The sequence below is a fragment of the Girardinichthys multiradiatus genome, chromosome 1 (assembly GCF_021462225.1).
Source record: "Girardinichthys multiradiatus isolate DD_20200921_A chromosome 1, DD_fGirMul_XY1, whole genome shotgun sequence".
Taxonomy (NCBI): domain Eukaryota; kingdom Metazoa; phylum Chordata; class Actinopteri; order Cyprinodontiformes; family Goodeidae; genus Girardinichthys; species Girardinichthys multiradiatus.
The window spans coordinates 36996451-37018986 of record NC_061794.1 but is presented as its reverse complement, the minus strand read 5'-3'; the positions used below and the strand labels follow the sequence as shown (position 1 = coordinate 37018986).

General features: G+C 40.4%; 2 protein-coding genes across 3 annotated transcripts; one reads left to right on the top strand and one right to left on the bottom strand.

The window, feature by feature from the left end:
• Positions 1-6275: 6275 nt before the first annotated feature.
• On the bottom strand, positions 6276-8623 carry LOC124874827 (uncharacterized protein At5g50100, chloroplastic-like). The gene is made up of 3 exons (XM_047376434.1): positions 8298-8623; positions 6704-6892; positions 6276-6618 (listed from the first exon to the last, which is right to left on the bottom strand). The coding sequence occupies exons 1-3, from the start codon at positions 8442-8444 to the stop codon at positions 6418-6420; spliced, it is 537 nt and encodes a 178-aa protein (XP_047232390.1). The 5' UTR covers positions 8445-8623; the 3' UTR covers positions 6276-6417.
• A 1760-nt stretch (positions 8624-10383) lies between these two features.
• Positions 10384-14361, top strand: slc16a7 (solute carrier family 16 member 7). Of its 2 annotated transcripts, XM_047376226.1 has the most exons (5): positions 10384-10454; positions 10551-10781; positions 10960-11103; positions 12887-13750; positions 13829-14361. In XM_047376226.1, the coding sequence occupies exons 2-5, from the start codon at positions 10565-10567 to the stop codon at positions 14044-14046; spliced, it is 1443 nt and encodes a 480-aa protein (XP_047232182.1). In that variant the 5' UTR covers positions 10384-10454; positions 10551-10564; the 3' UTR covers positions 14047-14361. The 2 variants fall into 2 exon arrangements, with proteins under 2 accessions (XP_047232182.1, XP_047232264.1); XM_047376308.1 differs by lacking the exon at positions 10960-11103.
• The last annotated feature ends 8175 nt before the right edge of the window (positions 14362-22536 follow it).

Below are 22536 nucleotides of genomic sequence, written 5' to 3'. Positions count from 1 at the left end.
TAGAAATGTTGGTTTTAGATACAGTGCCTTGCAAAAAATGCCTACCCCTTAAACCTGTCCACAAACATATGAATCTATATGCTATATGTGAAAGCAAAACATTGCACAGTTATGAAGTAAAAGTAAAAAAGCTAGAAGGTAATTTTTCATCCCCAAATATTTTGAAAAGGGTAAACTTTATTTAGCATTTGTATGCAGTCCCTTGTACTCTGGTTTCCCAAAATAAAATTAAGTCCAACCAATTGCCTTCAGAACTCAGCTAATTTAATCTCAGTATAAATACAGAGACAACATTAAACAGAGAAGCAGCCAAGAGGCCTATTTTAACTCAAGAGGTGCTGCAGATATTCACAGTTTAAGTAGAATCTGTCAACAAGACAACTATTAGTCATGCACTCCACAAATGTGACTTTATGAAAGATTGGTAAGAGTAAAGCGAATTTTATCAGAAACCCATATGAAGTCCAGTTTACAATTTGTTCCAAGCCAACTAGAGGACAAAGTTAACATGTGGTTTGGTCAGATGAGACCAAAGTTGAACTTCTTAGCCTATATGCAAAACACTATTTGTAGCAGAAAACTAGAACTTGACATCCCTCTGAACACAACATCCCTGCTGTGAAACATAGAGTTGGCAGCACCACACTGTAGGGATGCTTCTATTCTGCATGGACAAGGAGGCTGGTTGGAAGAAGATGGCAAAGCATTGATTAAGGGGCAATGAATACAAATTCGTTTCACACTTTTCAGATTTTCATTTAAAAATGTTGAAAACATTTTACAATTGTGCATTATTATATGTTGGTCTGTTATATAAAACCCTGATCAAATATACTGAAATGTGTTGTTGTAACTAAAGATGTGAAAATGTTCATGGTGCTTTGGGCTTTCAGTAAAGCAGCTTGTGAGATTACAGCTGAGGTCATAATGATAGGTACATAAAAATAACTCCTATTAATCTAATAGACTAACACATGGAGCAAAACCAAAATCAGAATCCTTTGCCAGAATGACCTTGTCTAAAATATACAGCATTTGTTTGAATGCTCACTGTTTGCCACCAAAGTTATATACAAGGTGCATCAAAATCTAATATAATAATACACAAAAGCCAGTTTAGTTTGTACATCTGCTGAGGAGGGTCACACTGCCACTGATATACAGTATAAAACTGCAGCATGAGTTTACAATCAGCTGATCAGAGTGTGCACACATGATGTTCCACTTTAGCTTGTCCTAGAACTACATGATGGGAATGTAATCCCAAGCAGTTGAAAGCACTTACAAAGAATTCACAACCTTGACCTTAAATATGCACATATCCTCTGCATGGAGATAAGCACACAGCTTTGGCTTGCAATAATCATACATCAAGTACTCTTCTTATTTTTATTGTAACAGGGCATATTTATGATCTAAACAAGCATTACCTTAACCTTCACAACAGGTTTGACAAATAGATTTACCTAAAAATAATCTTTGTCCTCACAAGGCCTCTTCCAGTAAGCTTCTGGAGCAACTAGTCAGACAAGGCACCGGTGAGCGACTTCTAATGTGTAGCTGTGACAGTTGCATGCACAGCTTCAGTCATGCTGGGTTGATCTGGGCTTTGGGTGGGAGTGGCTGTGTGTGTGGATTGGTGGGGTTTTGGACCAGTTCAGCCAATCGTCATAAAGACCATGTGGGCATAATGTTATGTGTCGTCGTTCCTGGAAAATCTAAAATTAGCAACAAGGTGTCTGTGAGCTGTTAGGTGGTACATCATAACACATCACACACAAAGACAAACACACATCCAGCAAGACACTCATCTCCAAACAGGCAGATGTCATTTCAGACATTAAGCTGTGTATGTATATATGTGTATGTCAGTCAGTCATTTTCTACCGCTTATTCCATAGTGGGTTGCGGGGGAGCTGGGGAGCTGGTGCCTATCTCCAGCAGTCTATGGGCGAGAGGCGGGGTACACCCTGGACAGGTCGCCTGTCCATCACAGGGCAACACACAAACAACCATGCACACACTCATTCATACACCTAAGGGCAATTTAGAGCGACCAATTAACCTAACAGGAATGTCTTTGGACTGTGGGAGGAAGCCGGAGTACCCGGTGAGAACCCACACATGCATGGGGAGAGGTAGGGTTCTGCTTGCTTCTACACCTGCAGAAACATTGATATTAACAGCTTTTTTACCAAAAAGTGCACGGTACTTATGAATGCAAGATGTATTTAGTGGTAAATGTGGCTCAATATAGAACATTTGTGTATCTGTTAACACCTGAATCTAAACACCTGTGGGTCTGAGTGTGAGCGTGTTTGTGTATACAAGGTTTCTCCACAAATATATGCAATAGTGAGTATGAGGAGCCAAAAACCTGTCCTCCTGGACCTGGGACAGATACGGGGGAGATTCGAGCCATAGTCATCCAAAGGCCCCCAGAGCACAGGAACCCCAGGATAACCATCGCTGGTTCTACTGCAACACCCCAGAGAAGAGCAGGAGAGAGTCCCAGGGGAACCACCCAGCAGCCACAGTGCAGAAGCCCCAGGGAGCTGCAGCGATGAGCCCACAGGCCCCACCGGCAGCCGTCTACAACCTAGCAGATCCAGCCATGGACCCAGAGAACCAAGACTCCGGGACATATCACTCCCCAAACAGAGGCCCGAGAGAGCCCAGGGTCCAGGCCCCAGCAAGCAGCCACCGGGAGTGAGCCAGCACACACCAAAGCACCCAGCCCCGGACACCGAGTACACCAGTGGGCAGAGACACTAACCACCAGCAGGTAGTGTGGCAGGGAGGAAATAGGCCCCAAATTTGATGGGGAGCCTTAACTGATCCAGGAGAGGGAGCAGTCCAAGACCCAACCTGACACAAAAAAACAGGCACACACAGTCACAATCACACATTCCCACACATGCGTACACGTAGAAACACTCACACCCACGCACCCAACAATGGATGTCGTGCACTCACCTGGGGTGCACTCATTCACACTCCATACATACTCTATACGCCGAGGTCCAGGTCCCGATACCCCACAGGGGCAATCAGCCCCCGGATCCAGGAGGTGGTCCCCTTCTCTCCGTGGGTGGAGCCATGTACAAAACACATCGGTACCCCCGACCCCACACCAAGATGGGACAAACTCACCCAGCAAGAGGTCCCTGGCCAGCGGCAATGACCCGGGGCCAGCGTCCCCCACCAAGTCCCCCACAACCACACAAACACACCACATCACTGCCACTGCAAAGATAGCACAGGGAGAAACATTATCCAGCTCTGGTCTGCCATCACCGCTCAGCCAATCCAAATACTGGTGACCCCACATCCAAGAAGAGGACACAACCCCCCCACTCCACACACTGCAGCCCTCCATGCCACCCTCTAGCACACCGCCTAGCCCCGACCAACAATCTGGCCAGCGCTAGCAGCCCTGGCCCATCAGTCCATGAGAGGGAAACATGCACCAGCCGGGTAACCAGGCCAGGCAGGCCAATCACTCCAGGCCAAGCACAACCCACCAGCCGCTCCAGTCCAGGCACAAAACATGCTCCACCGCCCCACCCTCCCGACCGCCAACCGCAGCCGGGCCAGTGGCCAGAGCCATAAAAGGAAGCATTGGAGGAAGGCCACCACAGCATGTCAAGGACCGGGCACCCCGCCAACCCCACACCCAAACCTCAGAGGTGCCTCAGTATGCCGGCCACCCAAATTCCCGCACGGTACACCCCTCTGCACAAAGGAGGCCGGCCGGCCAGCCCCTCCACCAAAACGAAGCCACATCCCAATCAACACCACACACTGCCCGGCCAAGATCCCCTCGCCGGAGCCCTGCGCCCCCCCAACCAACGGACCCGGCACCGAAGCCAGGGACCGAGATCCAAGGAAATCCAAGCCATCCCAAGAGAGCCAAAATGCAAGCCCCAGCACCAGACAACTCCCAAGAACTCAATGTCTACGTGCAACTTAACCCTTAGAGGTGAGCGCAGGCACCACAGGTTAGGTTGATAAAATACACTCCCTCTTGATTCTATTGAGCGCACCCACCCCCAAGGCCCTACATGTGAATGTCATGAAAAAAATATATAAGAGATTGTCTAAGTTGTACAATAAAATTGGGGGACAGACTGCCATTGGACCGCACGGATGGAAAACCCTTGCTGCGCTTCAATGACGCACCCACACCCCAAGGCCCTACATGAGTGGTAGTGTGATGGAGTGGGCGGAGGGAGGTGTCCGGGGATGAGGAGGGAACTAACTGGCAAATCTAGAGATTGGCTTTTCGGCTCAGCCCTCTCTCCCACAACGGACAGGCACAGTGTCCCCATTAGTGCGGCGGCCGCACCGATCCGTCTGTCGATCTCCCGCTCCGTTCTCCCCTCACTCGTTAACAAGACCCCAAGATACTTCAGGATATATATGATCAACCTGTCACCCTGCATTAGTGAACCGCTCATCTTCATTTCTGGGTCTGGTGGCTTTCATCTTTGTCTTGGCTTTTGACCAAAAACACAGTGGACCAACACCAGCAGATAATCTGGCTCCCAAAGGCATCACTGACTGTGGAAACTTCACACTGGACAAATATTCTGTACCTCCCAACTCTTGAGCTTGATTTTCCAATTAAAAGTGTACTTTAATCTGAAGCAGAACTTTGGATTACTGAGCATTAGCTTCCCCCCCTTAGCCCAGGTAAGATGGTTCTGATTTGATGGTTCTGGCTGAGGAGTGGCTTAATACAGGTCCTTCTCAAAATATTAGCATATTGTGATAAAGTTCATTATTTTCCATAATGTCATGATGAAAATTTTACATTCATATATTTTAGATTCATTGCACACTAACTGAAATATTTCAGGTCTTTTATTGTCTTAATACGGATGATTTTGGCATACAGCTCATGAAAACCCAAAATTCCTATCTCACAAAATTAGCATATCATTAAAAGGGTCTCTAAACGAGCTATGAACCTAATCATCTGAATCAACAAGTTAACTCTAAACACCTGCAAAAGATTCCTGAGGCCTTTAAAACTCCCAGCCTGGTTCATCACTCAAAACCCCAATCATGGGTAAGACTGCCGACCTGACTGCTGTCCAGAAGGCAACTATTGACACCCTCAAGCAAGAGGGTAAGACACAGAAAGAAATTTCTGAACGAACCCCATAGAGAATCTGTGGGATATTGTGAAGAGAACGTTGAGAGACTCAAGACCCAACACTCTGGATGAGCTAAAGGCCGCTATCGAAGCATCCTGGGCCTCCATAAGACCTCGCAATGCCACAGGCTGATTGCCTCCATGCCACGCCGCATTGAAGCAGTCATTTCTGCCAAAGGATTCCCGACCAAGTATTGAGTGCATAACTGTACATGATTATTTGAAGGTTGACGTTTTTTGTATTAAAAACACTTTTCTTTTATTGGTCGGATGAAATATGCTAATTTTGTGAGATAGGAATTTTGGGTTTTCATGAGCTGTATGCCAAAATCATCCGTATTAACACAATAAAAGACCTGAAATATTTCAGTTAGTATGCAATGAATCTAAAATATATGAATGTTAAATTTTCATCATTACATTATGGAAAATAATGAACTTTATCACAATATGCCAATATTTTGAGAAGGACCTGTATAACGAATGCAACAGTTGTTGCCCATGTCCTGGACATATGTGTTTGGTGGTTCTGTATTACAAAAGCACTTGGTCTCTATGTAATATTCAAATTTTCTGAGTAATTCGTTTTATGGGTTTTGTTGGCCATAAAATATGTGTGTAATAAATGTATGTATAAGTTTTACTCATACATTTTTAAGTCTCCTCAGACTTACAATGACATCTAGTGGCAGCTTTTGGACAGTATTCTTATTTATCTGCTTTTTGTAAAAAAAAAAACTTCAATTTGATTTGGGGTATGACAGGAAATCGGCTGTATTTTGCTTCAGTGACTTTCAGTCTTATCTATGCACAATACATAAAAAAAAAAATAAGACATCTGCTAACGCAGAATTCATTTTCGGTCTGTCTTTTTGATTGCTTTATTGTCTGATCTGCCATTTTTTGCTGCTTAAAGGTTTTTGCTCGACTGTCATCTACCAGCCTGTTTGTTAGAGGACCCATCTTTCTGAGTTGATGATGACAAGACTGAACTGCTGATCAGAAAACAGTGTTGTCACTCAAACTGAGTATTTTGATATTTGTATTTTTTCCCATTCTTGCTGCTGTTTAGCAGTATTTTCCCTTAAAACGTGATGGAATAAAAAGCATCAAGTAATGTCTTTATGACACTTACATTACAGCAATTTAATATTTCCCTGTACCATAATATATGACACGTTAGTGGTTAATCACAACATGAAAACCTTTCTTCCTTATCTAATGGCTCAATAAACACAGTTCATTGTTTAATGAGTTCAGGAGTCAACTTTTCTCTTTTCACAGCGTCCTGTGGTGCATTCCGGTGCACGTCCAGTCCACTTAAGTCTATTCCTGGCAAAGATGGCGTATGACCGATCCATAAACGGCCTCAATGGTGTCCACATCATGAGGCGACCCAACCAGCCAAGGCCAACGGCGCTGTACATGACTGCAAATGCTGCAACGCCACGATGTACCTGACAATGCAAAAGGTAAAGATGTAAGTGCATTTTAACAGACAGATTCCTATGGTCTCATTAAATTGTTGTATTCGGAGTTAACCTCGTCTTTCTCATCGATTACAGTCATCTCCTCCATGGCCATCTCATAGGTGACATCCTTGTAGTTTCTTCTATCGTAGCCTGGCTTAGAGATGTCAATAAAATTGACTTTGTCCAGTTGGTTTCTCTGCAGGAATTGGAGGAACGAGATCTCCGTCTGGCAGATGGGACAAAGCCCATCATACAGCACCTGGAGTAGAGTCGAGATTTTACTCATTCAAAAAAAATAAAATAAAAATACAAGCATGAAAAATGAACAGGGGACTGTATGAACAAATCACTGGAAGACATTCAGTATTAACCTAAAAATGTGGGATGGGTGGGATAGATTAAGCAGAACGTGAATATTGTATGCTTTAAGTTGATGTGATACAATCAGACAAAATTGGCAATGGAAGGGAAGTTAGCAGGTTTCAGAGCACCTAAAAACCTGCAGCCTTTGTTGGCTGTTCTTGATCTACAGTGGTCAGTATCAATCAGAACTGGCCTAAAGGGGCGGTAGTGAGCTGGTAACAGGGTCATTGATGCACATGGAAAGGGAAGTCTGGCCCCTGTAGTCCAATCCAACAGATGAACTGCTGTCACTTGCATTGCCAAATAATGTAATGCTAGTTCCGATAGAAAGTTTCCAGAATTAAGAATAAAATAATTCTTATTTATAAGAGTAGGATATTTATTTTATGATGATGATAATGTAGCTTATTGTGTATAGATTACCTGTGTCGATCAGATGAGCAGTGCTGGTTTGCTACTGGCTGTGGATGGTTTAAGGACGGTAATACTGTTTTCTAACAGCTTATTTCTTTGTTTTAGAAAAAAAGTGGATACAAAACTTTTTTGGGGAAAAAAAAAATGTGTCACAATACACAGTGCATCACAGTATTTTACATGTGGGGATGCACAGACAAATCAAGATGCAAAAACTGGTCATTATGCCTAATCTGTGAATAATTAGGAAGGCATACTTTTCCATGAGTGCTAATTTTGTTTATGACAAAATAATATTTTGATTAATATTTATTATTATACAGTAAACAAAATGTAAACATAATTATGGAGCAGACTTTAGCAAACAGTGCATTATTATGGAGGTGTCTTTACTGTGTGAAGCAATAATGTGGACTGTAATTTTGTCAACTTCTCAGTGTGAGCATGTAACATCACAGCTAAATTTGTTTTGAGATCTGCCTGAATGAATTAAAATAAAGCTGGATTAAATATCGGTGCAGTTTGACCTATAAGTCCAAATGCAATTAGAAAACTATATAATAAAATGTTGGACATGCCAACTGATGGTTATTAAATGCTCCCCTAACTGTACTAGTATATTTGAGTGCACAACATAAGATTAATATCTAAACAAAAACCACGTATCCTCAATTTTGCTTCATAATACATATAGTGTTTATATATAGTGTTTATACTGCACTTTGAAACGACTTTATTAGAGAGAAATGTTTTTAATCCAAATGGTATTTTTATATACTTTACATTTGTATTGTGCAATCAGGAACTGAGCTTCACGTTTTAGGCACATCATTTCCAGAGATATGAAGGTGCAGAGCTAGAATAATGAAACGCCAGGAATATCTCACCCTGATCCCTGCAGATTCGGACTGAAGGGTCCTCCGCTGGTGTCTGCAGAACCCAGGCGTCACCAGTCTCACTGCCCTTGGATTTACACAACTGAGGAACCTGACTGAACCCACCGTGGCCAAACCCACTCTAACTTTACAAAACATAACTAACACCTCCTTCCGGAAAGCGTCTGTTTAAACTGTCAATTTATTAACGCAGCCGATTGAGCTTTTAAAAAGACGCTTAAAGTTGGAGAAATAACCGTCTGCGAACGGAACAAAGAGATATGTTTATGTTACACAAGTAAAGAAAGCACACACAGCTGAGCTTCTCTTCTTCTTGAGTTAAGTTCACCATAACAGTGCCACCGTGTGGAGGGTCATTGTATTGAATTAAATAAAAATAAATATATCTTAAGTTCTTTCGTTTTGTAAATCCTTCTTTGTAACCTAGATTGAGTACGTAACATAGTAAAAATAAGCATAATAATTTTGATTGAATAATTAAATTTTAATGACCTCTTATGGCTGACAAGGTATGACGGTGTTTTGTGTCTGTGGCCATAATTATTGGCACCTCTTGAAAGGATTTGTAAAATCCTTATAAATAAATATTACAATGAAAAGTTGAAGAAAATCCTAATTTGAATTATTTGGTGAGGAAGGTAATACTATGCTAAGAAAGAATTAATTCCACAGCCAAATAGCATTCCTAATAATCTATTTAAAATATGTGTAACCAGACCTTTTTAAAAAATAAAGATAAAATAAACAACTTAGTTTAGCAAAGTTTAGCAAAGTTTCTACGCACTACTAATCCACGACTTTATGTTTTCTGGTGATGTAAATAAGACTAAGAGGTATTTTATTTTAGAGACTAACCCCTGGGTTAGACAAGGATCCAGTCGAATAATGAACAAGATTACAACAATTTCGAAAGTTCAGTGCAGCAAAGAGTGGGTTCTTGGGGGTCATCATGTCTCCAAAGCAACATTTAGGTGATATCTTGTTGGGAGTTGGGAGTTGTGCCAGAAATAAAGCATTTTCTGTCCTATCATGTCAAATGTAATCAGATGGAGTTTGTTAAACTCCACTGGGCATTTAGTCGAAACCATGTGCATTGGTCAAATTAGAATAATATGGCCTGTCAGTAAACTAACAGTCCATGTAGGTTTAGCCACTGAGAAACAAAGGATGTGTTTGGTGGGAAAATGACCTTATGCCGACTGTTAAGTATGGCAGTGGAACTATGATGCTGTGCTAATTTTTCTCTCTCTGAAAGGCCCCAGGAACCTTGTCAGAGTTCATTGTGAACATTAACTGAACATGAACTGTAAGCAAAAATATGGTGGACTCTTACAGTGAACTGAAAGGGATCATTCTTGAGTATTTCAACATGTCCAAATACTGTATGTAACACATGTCCAAATAAACACTGAAATGGTCCTTCCATGGTAGTACTCAGACCCAAAATCTTTCAGAAAATGTATGGGTTGAACAGAAGAAAAGAGATCCAGTACTCTGAAGGATGTAGAGACTGTGCAAGGAGGATTTGTCTGAATGGACTAACCTTGTAACATTTTAAAGGAAAATAAAAAATGCTGTCCTATCTGCAAAAGGGGGTTGTAAAAGGTTTTGGCACCAGGGCTAACAAAATGTACGCTACTTGTGATTTTATTAAACAGTTCTTGTCTAAAATAATAAAAAAATTTAAAAAAGATAAAAATGACAATAAAGTGTAATATTTGACCTGCTCTCTAATTTAAATATCAACATGGTGCTCATATGCTATTAAATTATATGTTATAAAAGTTATTAATCCTTATGTGCAAACTTACACCACAGCATTTGCACATACATGTGAAATTCATGAACCAAAACAGCCGATTTGATCAAAGACACGCACTGAAACTTTTAAAGCAAACGTTGCATTGCATGATGAAACTGTTAAAACCTCTCACTTGATAATGTTTGCTTACACACTGAGGATTTTTCTGAGCCCAGTGCCTCGGGAGGGTCTCCTGCTTTTGTTGTGAACAGTCACATATATTTTTCATGGAGTCACACGTGATGAGATCAAAGGCCTTGCAGCAGGGTGCTGAGGGAGGAATCCAAAGTTTGTTACATTAACAGAGTTCACAGACTGTTCAGAAGGAGTTTAAGGACTGCACAGAGGTGAGGAAAACAACTGATTTATTAGGGAGTAAAAAATAGAAAACTTGTAGTTGCTTATTCTCTATGCACATCTTATTATCTGTTTCCATTTATCAGTCTGAGGATTGAACATGCCACCTGCAGCAGCAACCAATCTAGGCTACGAGCCACCAGATGGAGGTTGGGGATGGGCTGTCGTCTTTGCCGCTTTCATCTCCATAGGATTCTCTTATGCCTTTCCCAAGTCACTCACCATCTATTTCAAGGAAATTCAGGAATATTTTTCAGTTTCTTACAGTGAGATTGCCTGGTTGTCCTCAGTCATGCTGGCTTCTATGTATGCAGGAGGTCAGTGGCAGCCATAGGCTAGTTTTATAAAAATTGAACAATGTCACTTATGAAGTCTGTTCTATTGGTACTAGCATACTCGATAACAGCTTTAAGTCAGCAAAGCCGTTCTGTGATTATGTTTTGTCCTTTAAAGCTTGTGTTAATGAGTGAAGAGAACTGTTCTTCCCACATGCAGGTCCTGTCAGCAGTATGCTTGTAAACCGATATGGCAGCAGACCTGTGGTCATGGTTGGTGGGCTACTGGTGTGCACTGGTATGGTGCTCGCTTCTTTAGGAACCACCATAATTCATCTGTATCTCTGTGTCGGAGTAATTGGAGGTGAATAATATAAAAAAATGTATTCATGAGTAATACTTTTTAGGGCTTAATTTTTTACTTATTTTGTTACATTCTTGTGAGGCTGATTTTAAGTATTGAAAAGGTTGCTTTAAGCTGCTCAGTTAGGACCAGCTCCGGATATATTGAAACTCTCTGTTTCTATTATATAAATACTTTTTTTTACTGTGGCTCACTTGGCTTGTTTTCCTCCTCTGTGAGGTCACTGGCATTCGTTCAATGGAGCATGTTAATGTTTGGCAAAATCAGCAGTTGAAACTACACATTTCAGTGTTGGTATTTGGATTTTATGTGACAGAACAACCCGAAGTAGCACATATTCATGAAGTGGAAGGAAAGGGATACATGGTTTTAAATTTGTTTTACAAAAATATGCATATGTATTCAGCTCCCTTGAGTCAATATTTTATAAAACCACTATAATTGCTGTAACAGTTTATGTCTCCACCGGGTTTGCACAGCTAGAGACATCATCGTTTGTTCTTATATCTTTACCACAAGCTCGGTTAGATTGGATGAAGAGCACCTGTGAACAGCAATGTTCAATTCTTGCAACAGATTCTCAATGTCAGTGTATGGCCTTTGACTGAACCACTCTAGCCCAGTGAATATGCTTTTATCTAAACCCTTCTATTGTAGTTCTGGCTGTTTATTTAAGGTTCACATCCTGTGAACTTCAATTCCAGCTTCAAGTCAATTGCAACCTCTAACAGGTTTTCAACCAGTTTTGTCCAGTATTTAGCTTTATGCAATATCCCATCAAGACTGAACAGCGTTTCTGCCAGTTATGAAAGAAATGTAAATCAAAGCAGGGGTCCAACAGAGTGCTGACACACGAATTTGTTCAACATATTGTGTTGGGTGGAGAATGCTTCTCATTGGGGGTTGCAGGCTACGGATTAATGTCATCAGTATTCACAATTGCCATACTGGAGATTTAAACTATTATTTTGTAGTTCTGGCTGTTTATTTAGGGTTGTCCTGCCAGAAGGTGGCTTAGAATCACTATCTGGCCCCAGTGTCATATCATCAGCAAGCACAGAGAAATGATTTGAGATACTCATGGAGGGATGTGATCAATAACAGCAGCTCTCTTCTAGTCATGCATCACATCTGCTGATGAGGCTGAAGAGAGGTTTGGAACAGAACTACAAGTTAGTGGTTGTCAGTAAATATCCCACATAAAGATGTCCTAGAGCATGGGGTTCTGCATGGATGACAGTTTCCCTATAAACAAATTCTCCCACATGAGCTGTTCATTGTTGCAGCTCCTCCAAAGTTACCACTTCTGGAATGCTTCTTTGATTAATTCTCTGTGCCTGGCCTATCTTGGTAGATTTGCAGTTTTACCATTTACTTTACTGTTTAAATGAAGGGCAGTGCTTTGTGAGATGTTCAAAGCTTAGAATAATCTTTTATATCCAAATCTCATTTAAAGCTTCTCCACAGCTTTATCCCTGATCCCTGCTGTGTTCCTTTGGGTTCATGATGCTCTCTGTTAACTGATGTTTTCTAAAAACTGTGCCTTCATAGAAGAGATGGATTTATTTACATAAGATTAAATGACACACGTGGACTTTATTTAGTAATTAGGTGACTTCTGAAAGCAATTGCTTGCACTGGATTTTATGTAGGGGTATTATACTAAAGAGGGCAGAAAACAAATGCATGATTTTTACTATATTTATTAATAGAACGGTTTTAGAATCCGGTATCATTTTTATTTCACTTCTCAGTATGATGTACATTTTTTTCTTTTCAACAGGTTTTGGTCTTGCCTTCAACCTGCAGCCAGCCCTGACAATCATCGGCACTTACTTTCAGGTCAAAAGGCCACTCGCAAATGGACTCGCTATGACAGGAAGTCCAGTTGTTCTTTCCACTCTGGCCCCTCTCAATCAGTTCCTCTTTGATTCCTTCGGTTGGAGAGGAAGTTTCCTCGTCCTGGGGTCCATTGTTCTGAACTGCTGTGTGGCCGGGGCTCTGATGAGGCCAGTTAATAAACGAGCAGAATTCCAGCCCAATAATGGCTCACCAACAAGCAGGAGGAAAGGATCTGTAGAAGCTGCTGCTGTAGATTTCAGGTCACAGTCAGCTAATCCTTCAACTAAAGATGATACAAACAAGAGCAAATGTCAAAGCTTTGTTTCAAGATATATAGATGTCTCTCTTTTCACACATAGAGGTTTTCTCATTTATCTTATTGGTAATGTTCTCATGTTTTTTGGCTTTTTTGCTCCTGTTGTGTTTCTGGCTCCTTATGCTAAACATCAAGGGATTGACGAATACTCAGCAGCTTTGTTGCTTTCTATTTTTGCTTTGGTGGACATGTTTATCAGACCAATTACTGGATTCTTAGGCAATAGCAAGTGGATTAGACCAAGAATACAGTATTTTTTCAGTTTTGCTGTTTTATACAATGGCGTGTGCCACCTACTGTGTCCACTGGCATCTGGATATGGGGGTCTGGTTGTGTATGCGGTTTTCTTTGGGCTGGCTTTTGGAATGCTCTCTGCACTACTTTTTGAAGTGCTGATTGACCTTGTCGGAACTCATCGGTTTTCCAGCGCAGTTGGACTCGTCACCATTATCGAGTGTGGACCAGTGCTTCTTGGACCCCCCATTTCAGGTTTGTCAACACTATTCATGAAGAATAATTTGTGCAGAAATCTAAGTTGATTTACAGAATGTGCATTCTCTCTTTCAGGAGCTCTGGTTGATATGTTTGGAGACTACAAATACATGTACTATGCATGTGGTGTGTTCATGCTGGTGCCTGGCATTTATTTCTTCATAATGCATTACTACAACTACAAGAAGCTGGATGAGGAGCACAGGCAGAGCATGGTAGTTGAGATGAGGATTTCTGAAGAGGCAGTAGAACTTAAACTTAACCAGAATGAGAAAACAGACAATGAAAGATAAGGTGAAACATTTTAGTTTAGAAACATGGCAGTCCAGACTGATTTCTCTCTTTAGTGAGCCTGTTTGTTTGAAATTAAAAACTAAATGTATTACACTCCTAAAACTCTTTGAATTTACTTTAAATTCCCATTTTCTACTGTTCTATGTGTTATTTTATACAGTAGCTTTCAAAAATATTCTTACTTACTGAACTTTTTCAAATTTTTCACATTAAAACCATAAACTTATTTGTATTTTATTGTAATTATATGTGATAAACAAGCACAAAATAAAGCATAATGGTGTTATGTTGGAAAGACAAGGATACACAGTTTACACTTAGAGGATTGTGATGGGTCATTGTTAAATGTGAATTCAACCTGGAAAGACTCACATAACGGAGAAACAACAAGAAGACGGTTAAAGAATGTATTAATGAAAGATTATTTCTTTGGACCCCTAAGGAAGATGAAAACGTTGAGGATGAAGTGGGTTTGAATAAACATCTTAGAATTATGATTAGGTATGTCTTCCCCCCCTGGGATCCCATCCTGGTGGCGGCGTAGGCCTTGGTATGGAAGGATTTGGGAGCCTATGGTGGAGAAGGGGTGGAGGAGGGTCGAAGCTCAGCAGAAGAGCGGTGTTTTCCATGCAGAGGGTCTTTAAAAGTGATGCCCTGGGAGATGATTGGTTGAGGAGGAGTGCGGACCTGCCGTTGATTGGAGCAGCTAGTGAGGAGTGATTGGATGTGGCGGGGTGGCGAGTCTTCCATGTTGAATTTTTGTTTAAACTCCATTATGATTTAATCTAGACCTTTCCATAGCACCTCTGGCTGTATGTTCAAGTCTTTGTCCTACTGGAAGGTGAACCTCTGCCACAGTCTCAGGTCTTTTACCCTGTATTTAGCTTAATCTATCTTCCCATTAATTTCAACCATATTTATCTCTCAAAAAGATTGAAAATCTTGTATCAATTTAGTTTCACTTTTCAAAATACTTAGTCGTTGTCCATGACATAAAAAACAGAATTAGGAACAATTCAAAGGGAATAAATACTTTTGCAAGGTACTGCACATGTACTTTCATATTTTACCCACTAGATGGCAATGAACTCTATCATGTAAAAATGAAAGCTGAAACATGACAATATCTCTTCAACTAATCTGACAAATTATTAGTATTTTAAGCATTCAGTTCTTCAGGTTAGGTGACAACTCTTCCTATTAAAAATGATGAGTTTAATCATCTGCAAGTTTCTTTGGTAAAATCCCTCCTCCTACCTCTCTACTTGCTCTTAATCTTAATATCTATATACTGTATATCTATATATATCTATATATAGATATAGATATATATAGATATATAGATATATATCTATATACAGATAGATAGATAGATAGATAGATAGATAGATAGATAGATAGATAGATAGATAGATAGATAGATAGATAGATAGATAGATAGATAGATAGACAGATAGATAGATAGATAGATAGATAGATAGATAGATAGATAGATAGATAGATAGATAGATAGATAGATAGATAGATAGATAGATAGATAGATAGATAGATAGATAGATAGATAGATAGATAGATAGATAGATAGATAGATAGATAGATAGACAGACAGACAGACAGACAGACAGACAGACAGACAGACAGACAGACAGATAGATAGATAGATAGATAGATAGATAGATAGATAGATAGATAGATAGATAGATAGATAGATAGATAGATAGATAGATAGATAGATAGATAGATAGATAGATAGATAGATAGATAGATAGATAGATAGATAGATAGATAGATAGATAGATAGATAGATAGATAGATAGATAGATAGATAGATAGATAGATAGATAGATAGATAGATAGATAGATAGATAGATAGATAGATAGATTGTGTTCTCGTCTGCAGTAAAATGAGTTTTCAGTGTCATGGGGGTCACTAAAAGCTGTTCTACTGTCACTTTACTAAAGTCATAAAAAATCACTCTGAAGTTAGTGAAATATTTCAGGATGAAGTTTTGAATAAGAGCAGAGAACTCTGTGCATTTTCATAAAAAAACATTCATATATGTGTAGCTCAACCACTGAAATGCTTTCCTTAATCTAATTTGAACAAAAAAGCATTGTGCATTTTACAGATTGAGTGGAACTGCAGGGCTCACCTGCACAAATTCTCATATTTTAAAATGGGTTTTAGTGGTTTGCGTATCTTTAATGAGCAAGTATTATGTGTAGCTGAAATTTTGACTCATGCTGCACCAAAGAGAAAATACCTGAAAGGAAATACAATCTGTGATCTTCAGCCAAGTCATACTTTCTCCTCACAGGTCAACCATTCTAAACCCACACACTATATGATTGCAGTGCTCCTCCTTCAGTAGACACAATACAGTAATTCACAGGCAAGCAAAGTGAAAGAAAAACATTGTCATTATTACAGATATATGCTTAAATGGCCCATCTGTATTACGTCCCTGCAAGGTCTTTATTGACTTACTTTATAGAGGGATGAAGCTCTATTATAAAAGTGAATCAATATATTTATTCATAGCCTTAGATGCCACTGTAAATCCCTGTCTCATGGATGGTTGGTGTACTCTTTGGAATATGGTTTAATTTCAATCAGCTAAACATCACTGGTTCAGAATTGACCCAAGTGGCATCAGTTTCACTGGGTGGCTTTTCAAACAGGATTAATTTTAATACAATATATGCATGTAGCACAAATGCACAATAAAAGGGAACTTAATAAAGAGAGAGAACCCTAACACAGGGCCAGCACACTACAAGTCAAAACTTAGATCTTTAAATGTATTAAAAAATTTAACCATTGTAACCCCTAGTAGTAATAATTTTAAAGACCACAATAAACGAGACCCCATATCAGTTCTCTCGTTCACCAATCTGTACTATCATGTTGTACTCACACATTGCCTTTTCTTCCAAACACACTTCCTTTTCTCACATGTAAAAAAAACATGATATCCTCATAACAAAGGATACAGTGTAAAAGGTTTTCATAAGTTTTTCACATGTTGTTATGTTACAACCACAAACTTTAATGCATTTTATTGGGATTTTTTGTGATAGACCAATACAGAGTAATGCATAATTGTGAATGGGAAGGTAAATAATACATGGTTTTAAACATTTTCATAACTACAAATCTGAAAAGTGTGCTGTGCATTTGTATTCGTCCCCTTTACTCTGATACACATAAATAAACTCTAAAAGTTATAATGTGACAAAATGTAATGTTCAACTGTTATTTTATACTTTTGGAAGGCACTTTATCAGCTTGATTTTCTTAGTAGTGAACTGTTGACTTCCCCAAGATTAGACAAATTGATGCACAGTTGGTATGAAATATACCAGTACGGATGGCTTATTTTCGCAGCAGACGTAGTAAGATACAAAAAGATTAAGTTATTCTTTATGTAAAAATGACACATTAAAAGGCAAAATATATATTCTTTACCTCAAAGCTACATTGGCCATAAGATAAAATATTGTAATCTTAGGTTTAACTTTGATGTATTAAACTCCATAATGGCAGTGTTCTATGCAAAGCTGTTGATCCACTGACAGGTGGAGGGTAGCTCACCCAGCTCAACGTCCCAGCCTCCACCTGTCAGTGGATCAACAGCTTCCTGACAGACCGACAGCAGCAAGTGAGACTGGGGAGCATCTTCTCCCGAACCAGATCAATAAGTACTGGTGCCCCCCAGGGGTGTGTTCTATCCCCACTCCTCTTCTCTCTGTACACAAATGACTGCACCTCATCGGACCCGTCCGTGAAAGTCCTTAAGTTTGCAGACGACACCACTGTCATTGGACTGATCCAGGACGGTGATGAGCCTGCATACAGACAGCAGGTGGATCGGCTGGTACACTGGTGCGGTCAGAACTACCTTGAACTGAACCCACTCAAGACTGTGGAAATGGTGGTGGACTTTCGGAGAACACCACCCCCATACACCCCCCTCACAATCCTCAACAACACTGTATCGGCCGTGGACCACTTCAGGTTCTTAGGAACCACCATCTCTGAGGACCTGAGATGGTCTTCACACATAGACACTGTTCGAAAGAAGGCCCAGCAGAGACTGTACTTCCTGAGGAAGCTCAAGAAGTTCAACCTTCCACAGGAGCTGCTGGTGATCTTCTACACTGCCATCATTAAGTCTGTCCTGTCTTCATCCATCTCAGTGTGGTTTGGCTCATCCACAAAACAGGACAGATCCAGACTGCAACGAATAATCAGGACTGCAGAGAGAATAATCAGAGCTGACATTCCTTCCATCCAGGACTCATACAGGTCTAGGGTCAAGAAAAGAGCTGCTAAAATCTCTGCAGACCCCACACACCCTGCACATAAACTGTTTAGAGTTTTACCTTCAGGCCGCCGCTACAGAGCACTGTTCACTAAAACCAGCCGCCACAGAGACAGTTTCTTCCCCCAGGCTGTTTCTCTGATGAACATTTAATAGAGTACAAAACAACAGCATACAGATGTTGCAAATGCACCTTTTTATTATATATGTGTATATTGTACATTGTAAATATGTATATTCTGTAAAGCAAAAACAGAACAAAAGAGCAAAGTGTACCGGAGTCAAATTCCTTGTTTGTATGTACAAACTTGGCAATAAAGCTGATTCTGATTCTGATTCTGAAATATGTAAGTATGGGACAACTGAAGCTTTGGACTCGTGCACTTCAAGATGTCTTTCTTTGAGAAGTGTCTGCTCATTAAAACATAAGTGCCAAACCACAGATGGTACTTATTACAACAGTATATTAAAAGACCTGGGAAGCTAAAATATAATTATTTCAGATATTCAAAGTTAACATACAAAATGGTATTAAAACAAAAGAGGTCAGAGTGGAAAAGGTGAAAGTGGGGAAAAATAAAATGTTAGACTTCATGTATTTAGCATCTTCTTAATTGCTTGGCTAAATGCTCTGCAGTATGGGATGTACAAAATGGGAAAGCAGCACAGCAGCTTTGACATTGGGCACAATTCCAAACTCCAAATGTCTGCAATTAAAGCCTGTAACATTCACATCAGATTGCATACCCTGCAAGGCAGGGCAAACATTTTTTGTCCAGCTTAGGTAGCACTGTGTCTGCTATATGGTGTCCTGAAATAAGATTATACTACAGCAACTAGGGCACCTAAAATATTATGCACCACATCTATGGGTTAGTCTTGATGATAAATGATAACTTCAGTCAGATGTTCTGCAATCCATTTGTACTTTATCTCCACTCCTTCCTTTAGAGTGTACACTTAAGTGTCTTGCTTCACCTTATTCACTTTCAGTGTTAGCTGGCTGAGCTCATTGTATTCAAGTTTGTGTAGCTTTTTTACTGCCACCTCCAGAAATAACCAAAATTATTGGTTTGTTTTCATTTTCTGATTTACCCACAAAAGCAGCATTAGTTTGGCACTTTCCATTGCAACATTTTAAATGATCGGGACCCTGAGCCAATCTTGTAGTGGTATGGTTTTTAGCACTTAAGTATCTCAGAAAGAAAGTTCCCAGTGTAGGTCTTCAGGTTTCGATTCGCACTATGTATTTGTTCAAGGTTATCACAAGACTGCATTCAGGGATTGGCATCCAGCCTGGCCGTGGCCCTAAACAGGATGAAATGGGTTTAGTTTTATAAACTTGTATGTGTCAGTTTGACACAGTGTTTGCTGTTATAGGTTGGAAAAGCTTAAAAGGTCAATGCTGGTCAAACCATATGTTTTGGACCACTGACAGTGTAAGAGGAAATTTGAATTAATTCGTTTTCGCTGTTTCAGACATCAAATATTATCTTACAGTTTATAGTTTAATGAATGGACACAAAGGGAGAGAGTGAGGACCTACAATTAGCAATTGCTCCCAAAAGATCCGTCTCGCATCCTCACTGAACAGCTTGAACATAATCACCGTGATGAACTGTGACTGATGTCAGTAAATCTGATCTTAATTGGAAGCAGAAAGATTGAATCCAGAGATCTCTTAGACTAATCCTGATGACGCTGAAGAGTCTGGTTAAAATCCCACTGCTGGTCAAAGCAGTCAAACCCTGGTTCTGTTTCAACCACACAGCTGGATGTTTGTAAGTAAAGAAGTGTTGCTTTCTGGTTAACTCAACATGTTTCCCATTAATCTCTGCTAATCTTCTTTATCCATGGCTGCAGAACTAATCTCTCTACACAATGTTTGCTCTCAGAGGAAGGGTAATGAATACCAGAGACTTTCAGAAGCCCCGTGAAAATAACCACTAATAGTTGGGGCAGCTAACATGAATGCACTGGGAATGTTGACATGTTCTAACAGGCAGAGGGGCCCGTAAGGACTCAATCAGACAACAGACACGTCCACTCAGTGAATCTGCCCTCTCTGATAGAACACAAGATTACTGGGGTTGTTTAGTGAAAACAAAGCACTTGCTTCCCGACTCTCATCACTGTCTTCTACTGCGACTTATAGATCACTGATAATCATGAGAGCCACAGTCAGTATTTACTAGAATTTAAGATACTGAATTCAAGTACCAGGTATCAACAATAATGAACCTGAGGAAATAAAGGTTTTTGCATAATCCCATCAAATCTCTGGAAGGCAGCCTCCGTTACATAGAAATTCCATTTAACTTCCATTTCCATTTCAAAGGAAATTAAAGTTTATCCATGAAACAGTAGTTGTTCTTTATAAGGACCATATGGCTCTCTGCCCAGGGTGGCACTGCCTTATACGGGTACAAGCACCTGTCAGTTTTACCCAAACTATTGATTTAGTAGCATGCCCAGTTGGTGGTGATTTGGTACCACCTTATGATGTGTATAATGTAAGCATTGTTAAAAAAAAAATACAACAAACAGCAACAAAAAAAAAACAGTAAGGGAAAATAAAATGTCCTTACACCACGGTTGGATAATATAGCTGAATTTGGAATCTAATTTGTTGTGTTCACTTAAATTAAAAGAATATTTCATAGATTTTAAAAGGAATTTAAATTGCATTTATTTAGAATACTTTATAGAATATTATAAAATACTGACTCAACGTGAGGTGGACTTTTCTTTTGAAACTTAATTTTATGAAGCACATAACCCCATTTCAAATTGCTCAATTTTTTTGTCAGTTCTCATAGTTCTTAAAGATAATACCACTGGCTCGGTCCTTTTTCTTTTAGCTGAAGTTTCTGTCCTGAATGAAGCCATTAATGGAGCTACAGTTGGCCAAAGCCATAAGCAAATAAAGCCGGTGCTTATGGGCCCCCTAAACCATCATGGGACTGTCATAAACTGCCTTACCCCAGTAAAGATGGATGAAGATCAGGACTACAGAACTAATGGTGCACGTCCTAAACGCCAGCTTCATCTCCCACAACGTTATGAGTATTATGAGCTTGATGTCAAAGGTCTCAGTTCTCACCAATACAGAAGGGAAAGGGGGTGGATGACTCAGCAAGAGGGATTGGCCAAGAAGACCCCCCTCACCACGTCATATGTTTCCCCAACAGATTCTGAGGCATTGGGTTTTTGCAACCCTGTCAGACACTATACAGGAGGGAGTCTGCTCCACCAAGAGGAGCAGTTATCCCAATCGGTAGTCCTCTGGGAAAAGTAGGCACCATTATGAAGTCATCCCAACCCCCATAAAATCTTACCTCCTACCAAGAGAGAAGCTATGGCTTTAAGATCAGAAGTGGAAAAGCTCCAGCATGAAAGGTTTCTCCTTCAGCAGTCACAACAGCGCATATCAGCAGATCTGGCAGATTTAAGAGCTATACAGACTGGCATGTTACAGATAATGAATGCTGCTCAGGAGGCTAAGCATTAACAACTGGAGGGAACAGCATGCACCAAGCCTCTTGACCCACCCGTTGATGGGGAAGATGAAGATTGGCCACTACCACCACCCCCACCTTGGATGACGGAAGAGGAGGAGGAAACACCCACTAACCCACCTGTTGTGGAGCGCCTGGACAAGATGATGAGTGAACTTCAGATTTTGAGAAGTGAGGCTCTACTAGCCAATCACAGTCTGTCATCAGCTCAATTAGTAAGACAAATGGCGGGAGGTTATCAGCAGGTAAAGAGTGATCATCAAGTCAGCAGTCATGCCCCCTTTGCAAGTCCACAGCAGAATATGCCACCCTATTCTTCAGCTCCATCGACCATGAGATTTAGCTCCACCACAAATTATAGACCTATAGCCATTCAGACTGCTTTCCCTCAACAACCGATGCACCAACCAGCTCTTCCACACCTTCTTAGTGTACCCTGAACACCCGCTCTGAACCCTGAGCCACCCTCACAGAGCTTCAGCCCAGATACAGCCTATCATGGTCCGCGTCCAACCATCCCTAACCTATTTCACAGAGATCCTGGTGAGTTTGCACACCTGAAGATGGCGCTGGAGAACTTACTACCACCTGACAGTCCAGAGCTCTTTAAATATCAGGTTTTGGTGGATCATCTGAAATTGGAGGA

Excerpts from the sequence above, each read along its gene's own strand:
- LOC124874827 (XM_047376434.1), bottom strand. The coding sequence starts at position 8,444 with ATGTTTTGTAAAGTTAGAGTGGGTTTGGCCACGGTGGGTTCAGTCAGG. Across the intron at positions 6,893-8,297 it reads CCGAATCTGCAGGGATCAGG|GTGCTGTATGATGGGCTTTG; the intron begins GTGAGATATTCC and ends ACTCTACTCCAG. Across the intron at positions 6,619-6,703 it reads TAATCGATGAGAAAGACGAG|GTACATCGTGGCGTTGCAGC; the intron begins GTTAACTCCGAA and ends TTGCATTGTCAG.
- slc16a7 (XM_047376226.1), top strand. The coding sequence starts at position 10,565 with ATGCCACCTGCAGCAGCAACCAATCTAGGCTACGAGCCACCAGATGGA. Across the intron at positions 10,782-10,959 it reads GGCTTCTATGTATGCAGGAG|GTCCTGTCAGCAGTATGCTT; the intron begins GTCAGTGGCAGC and ends TCCCACATGCAG. Across the intron at positions 13,751-13,828 it reads TCTTGGACCCCCCATTTCAG|GAGCTCTGGTTGATATGTTT; the intron begins GTTTGTCAACAC and ends TCTCTCTTTCAG.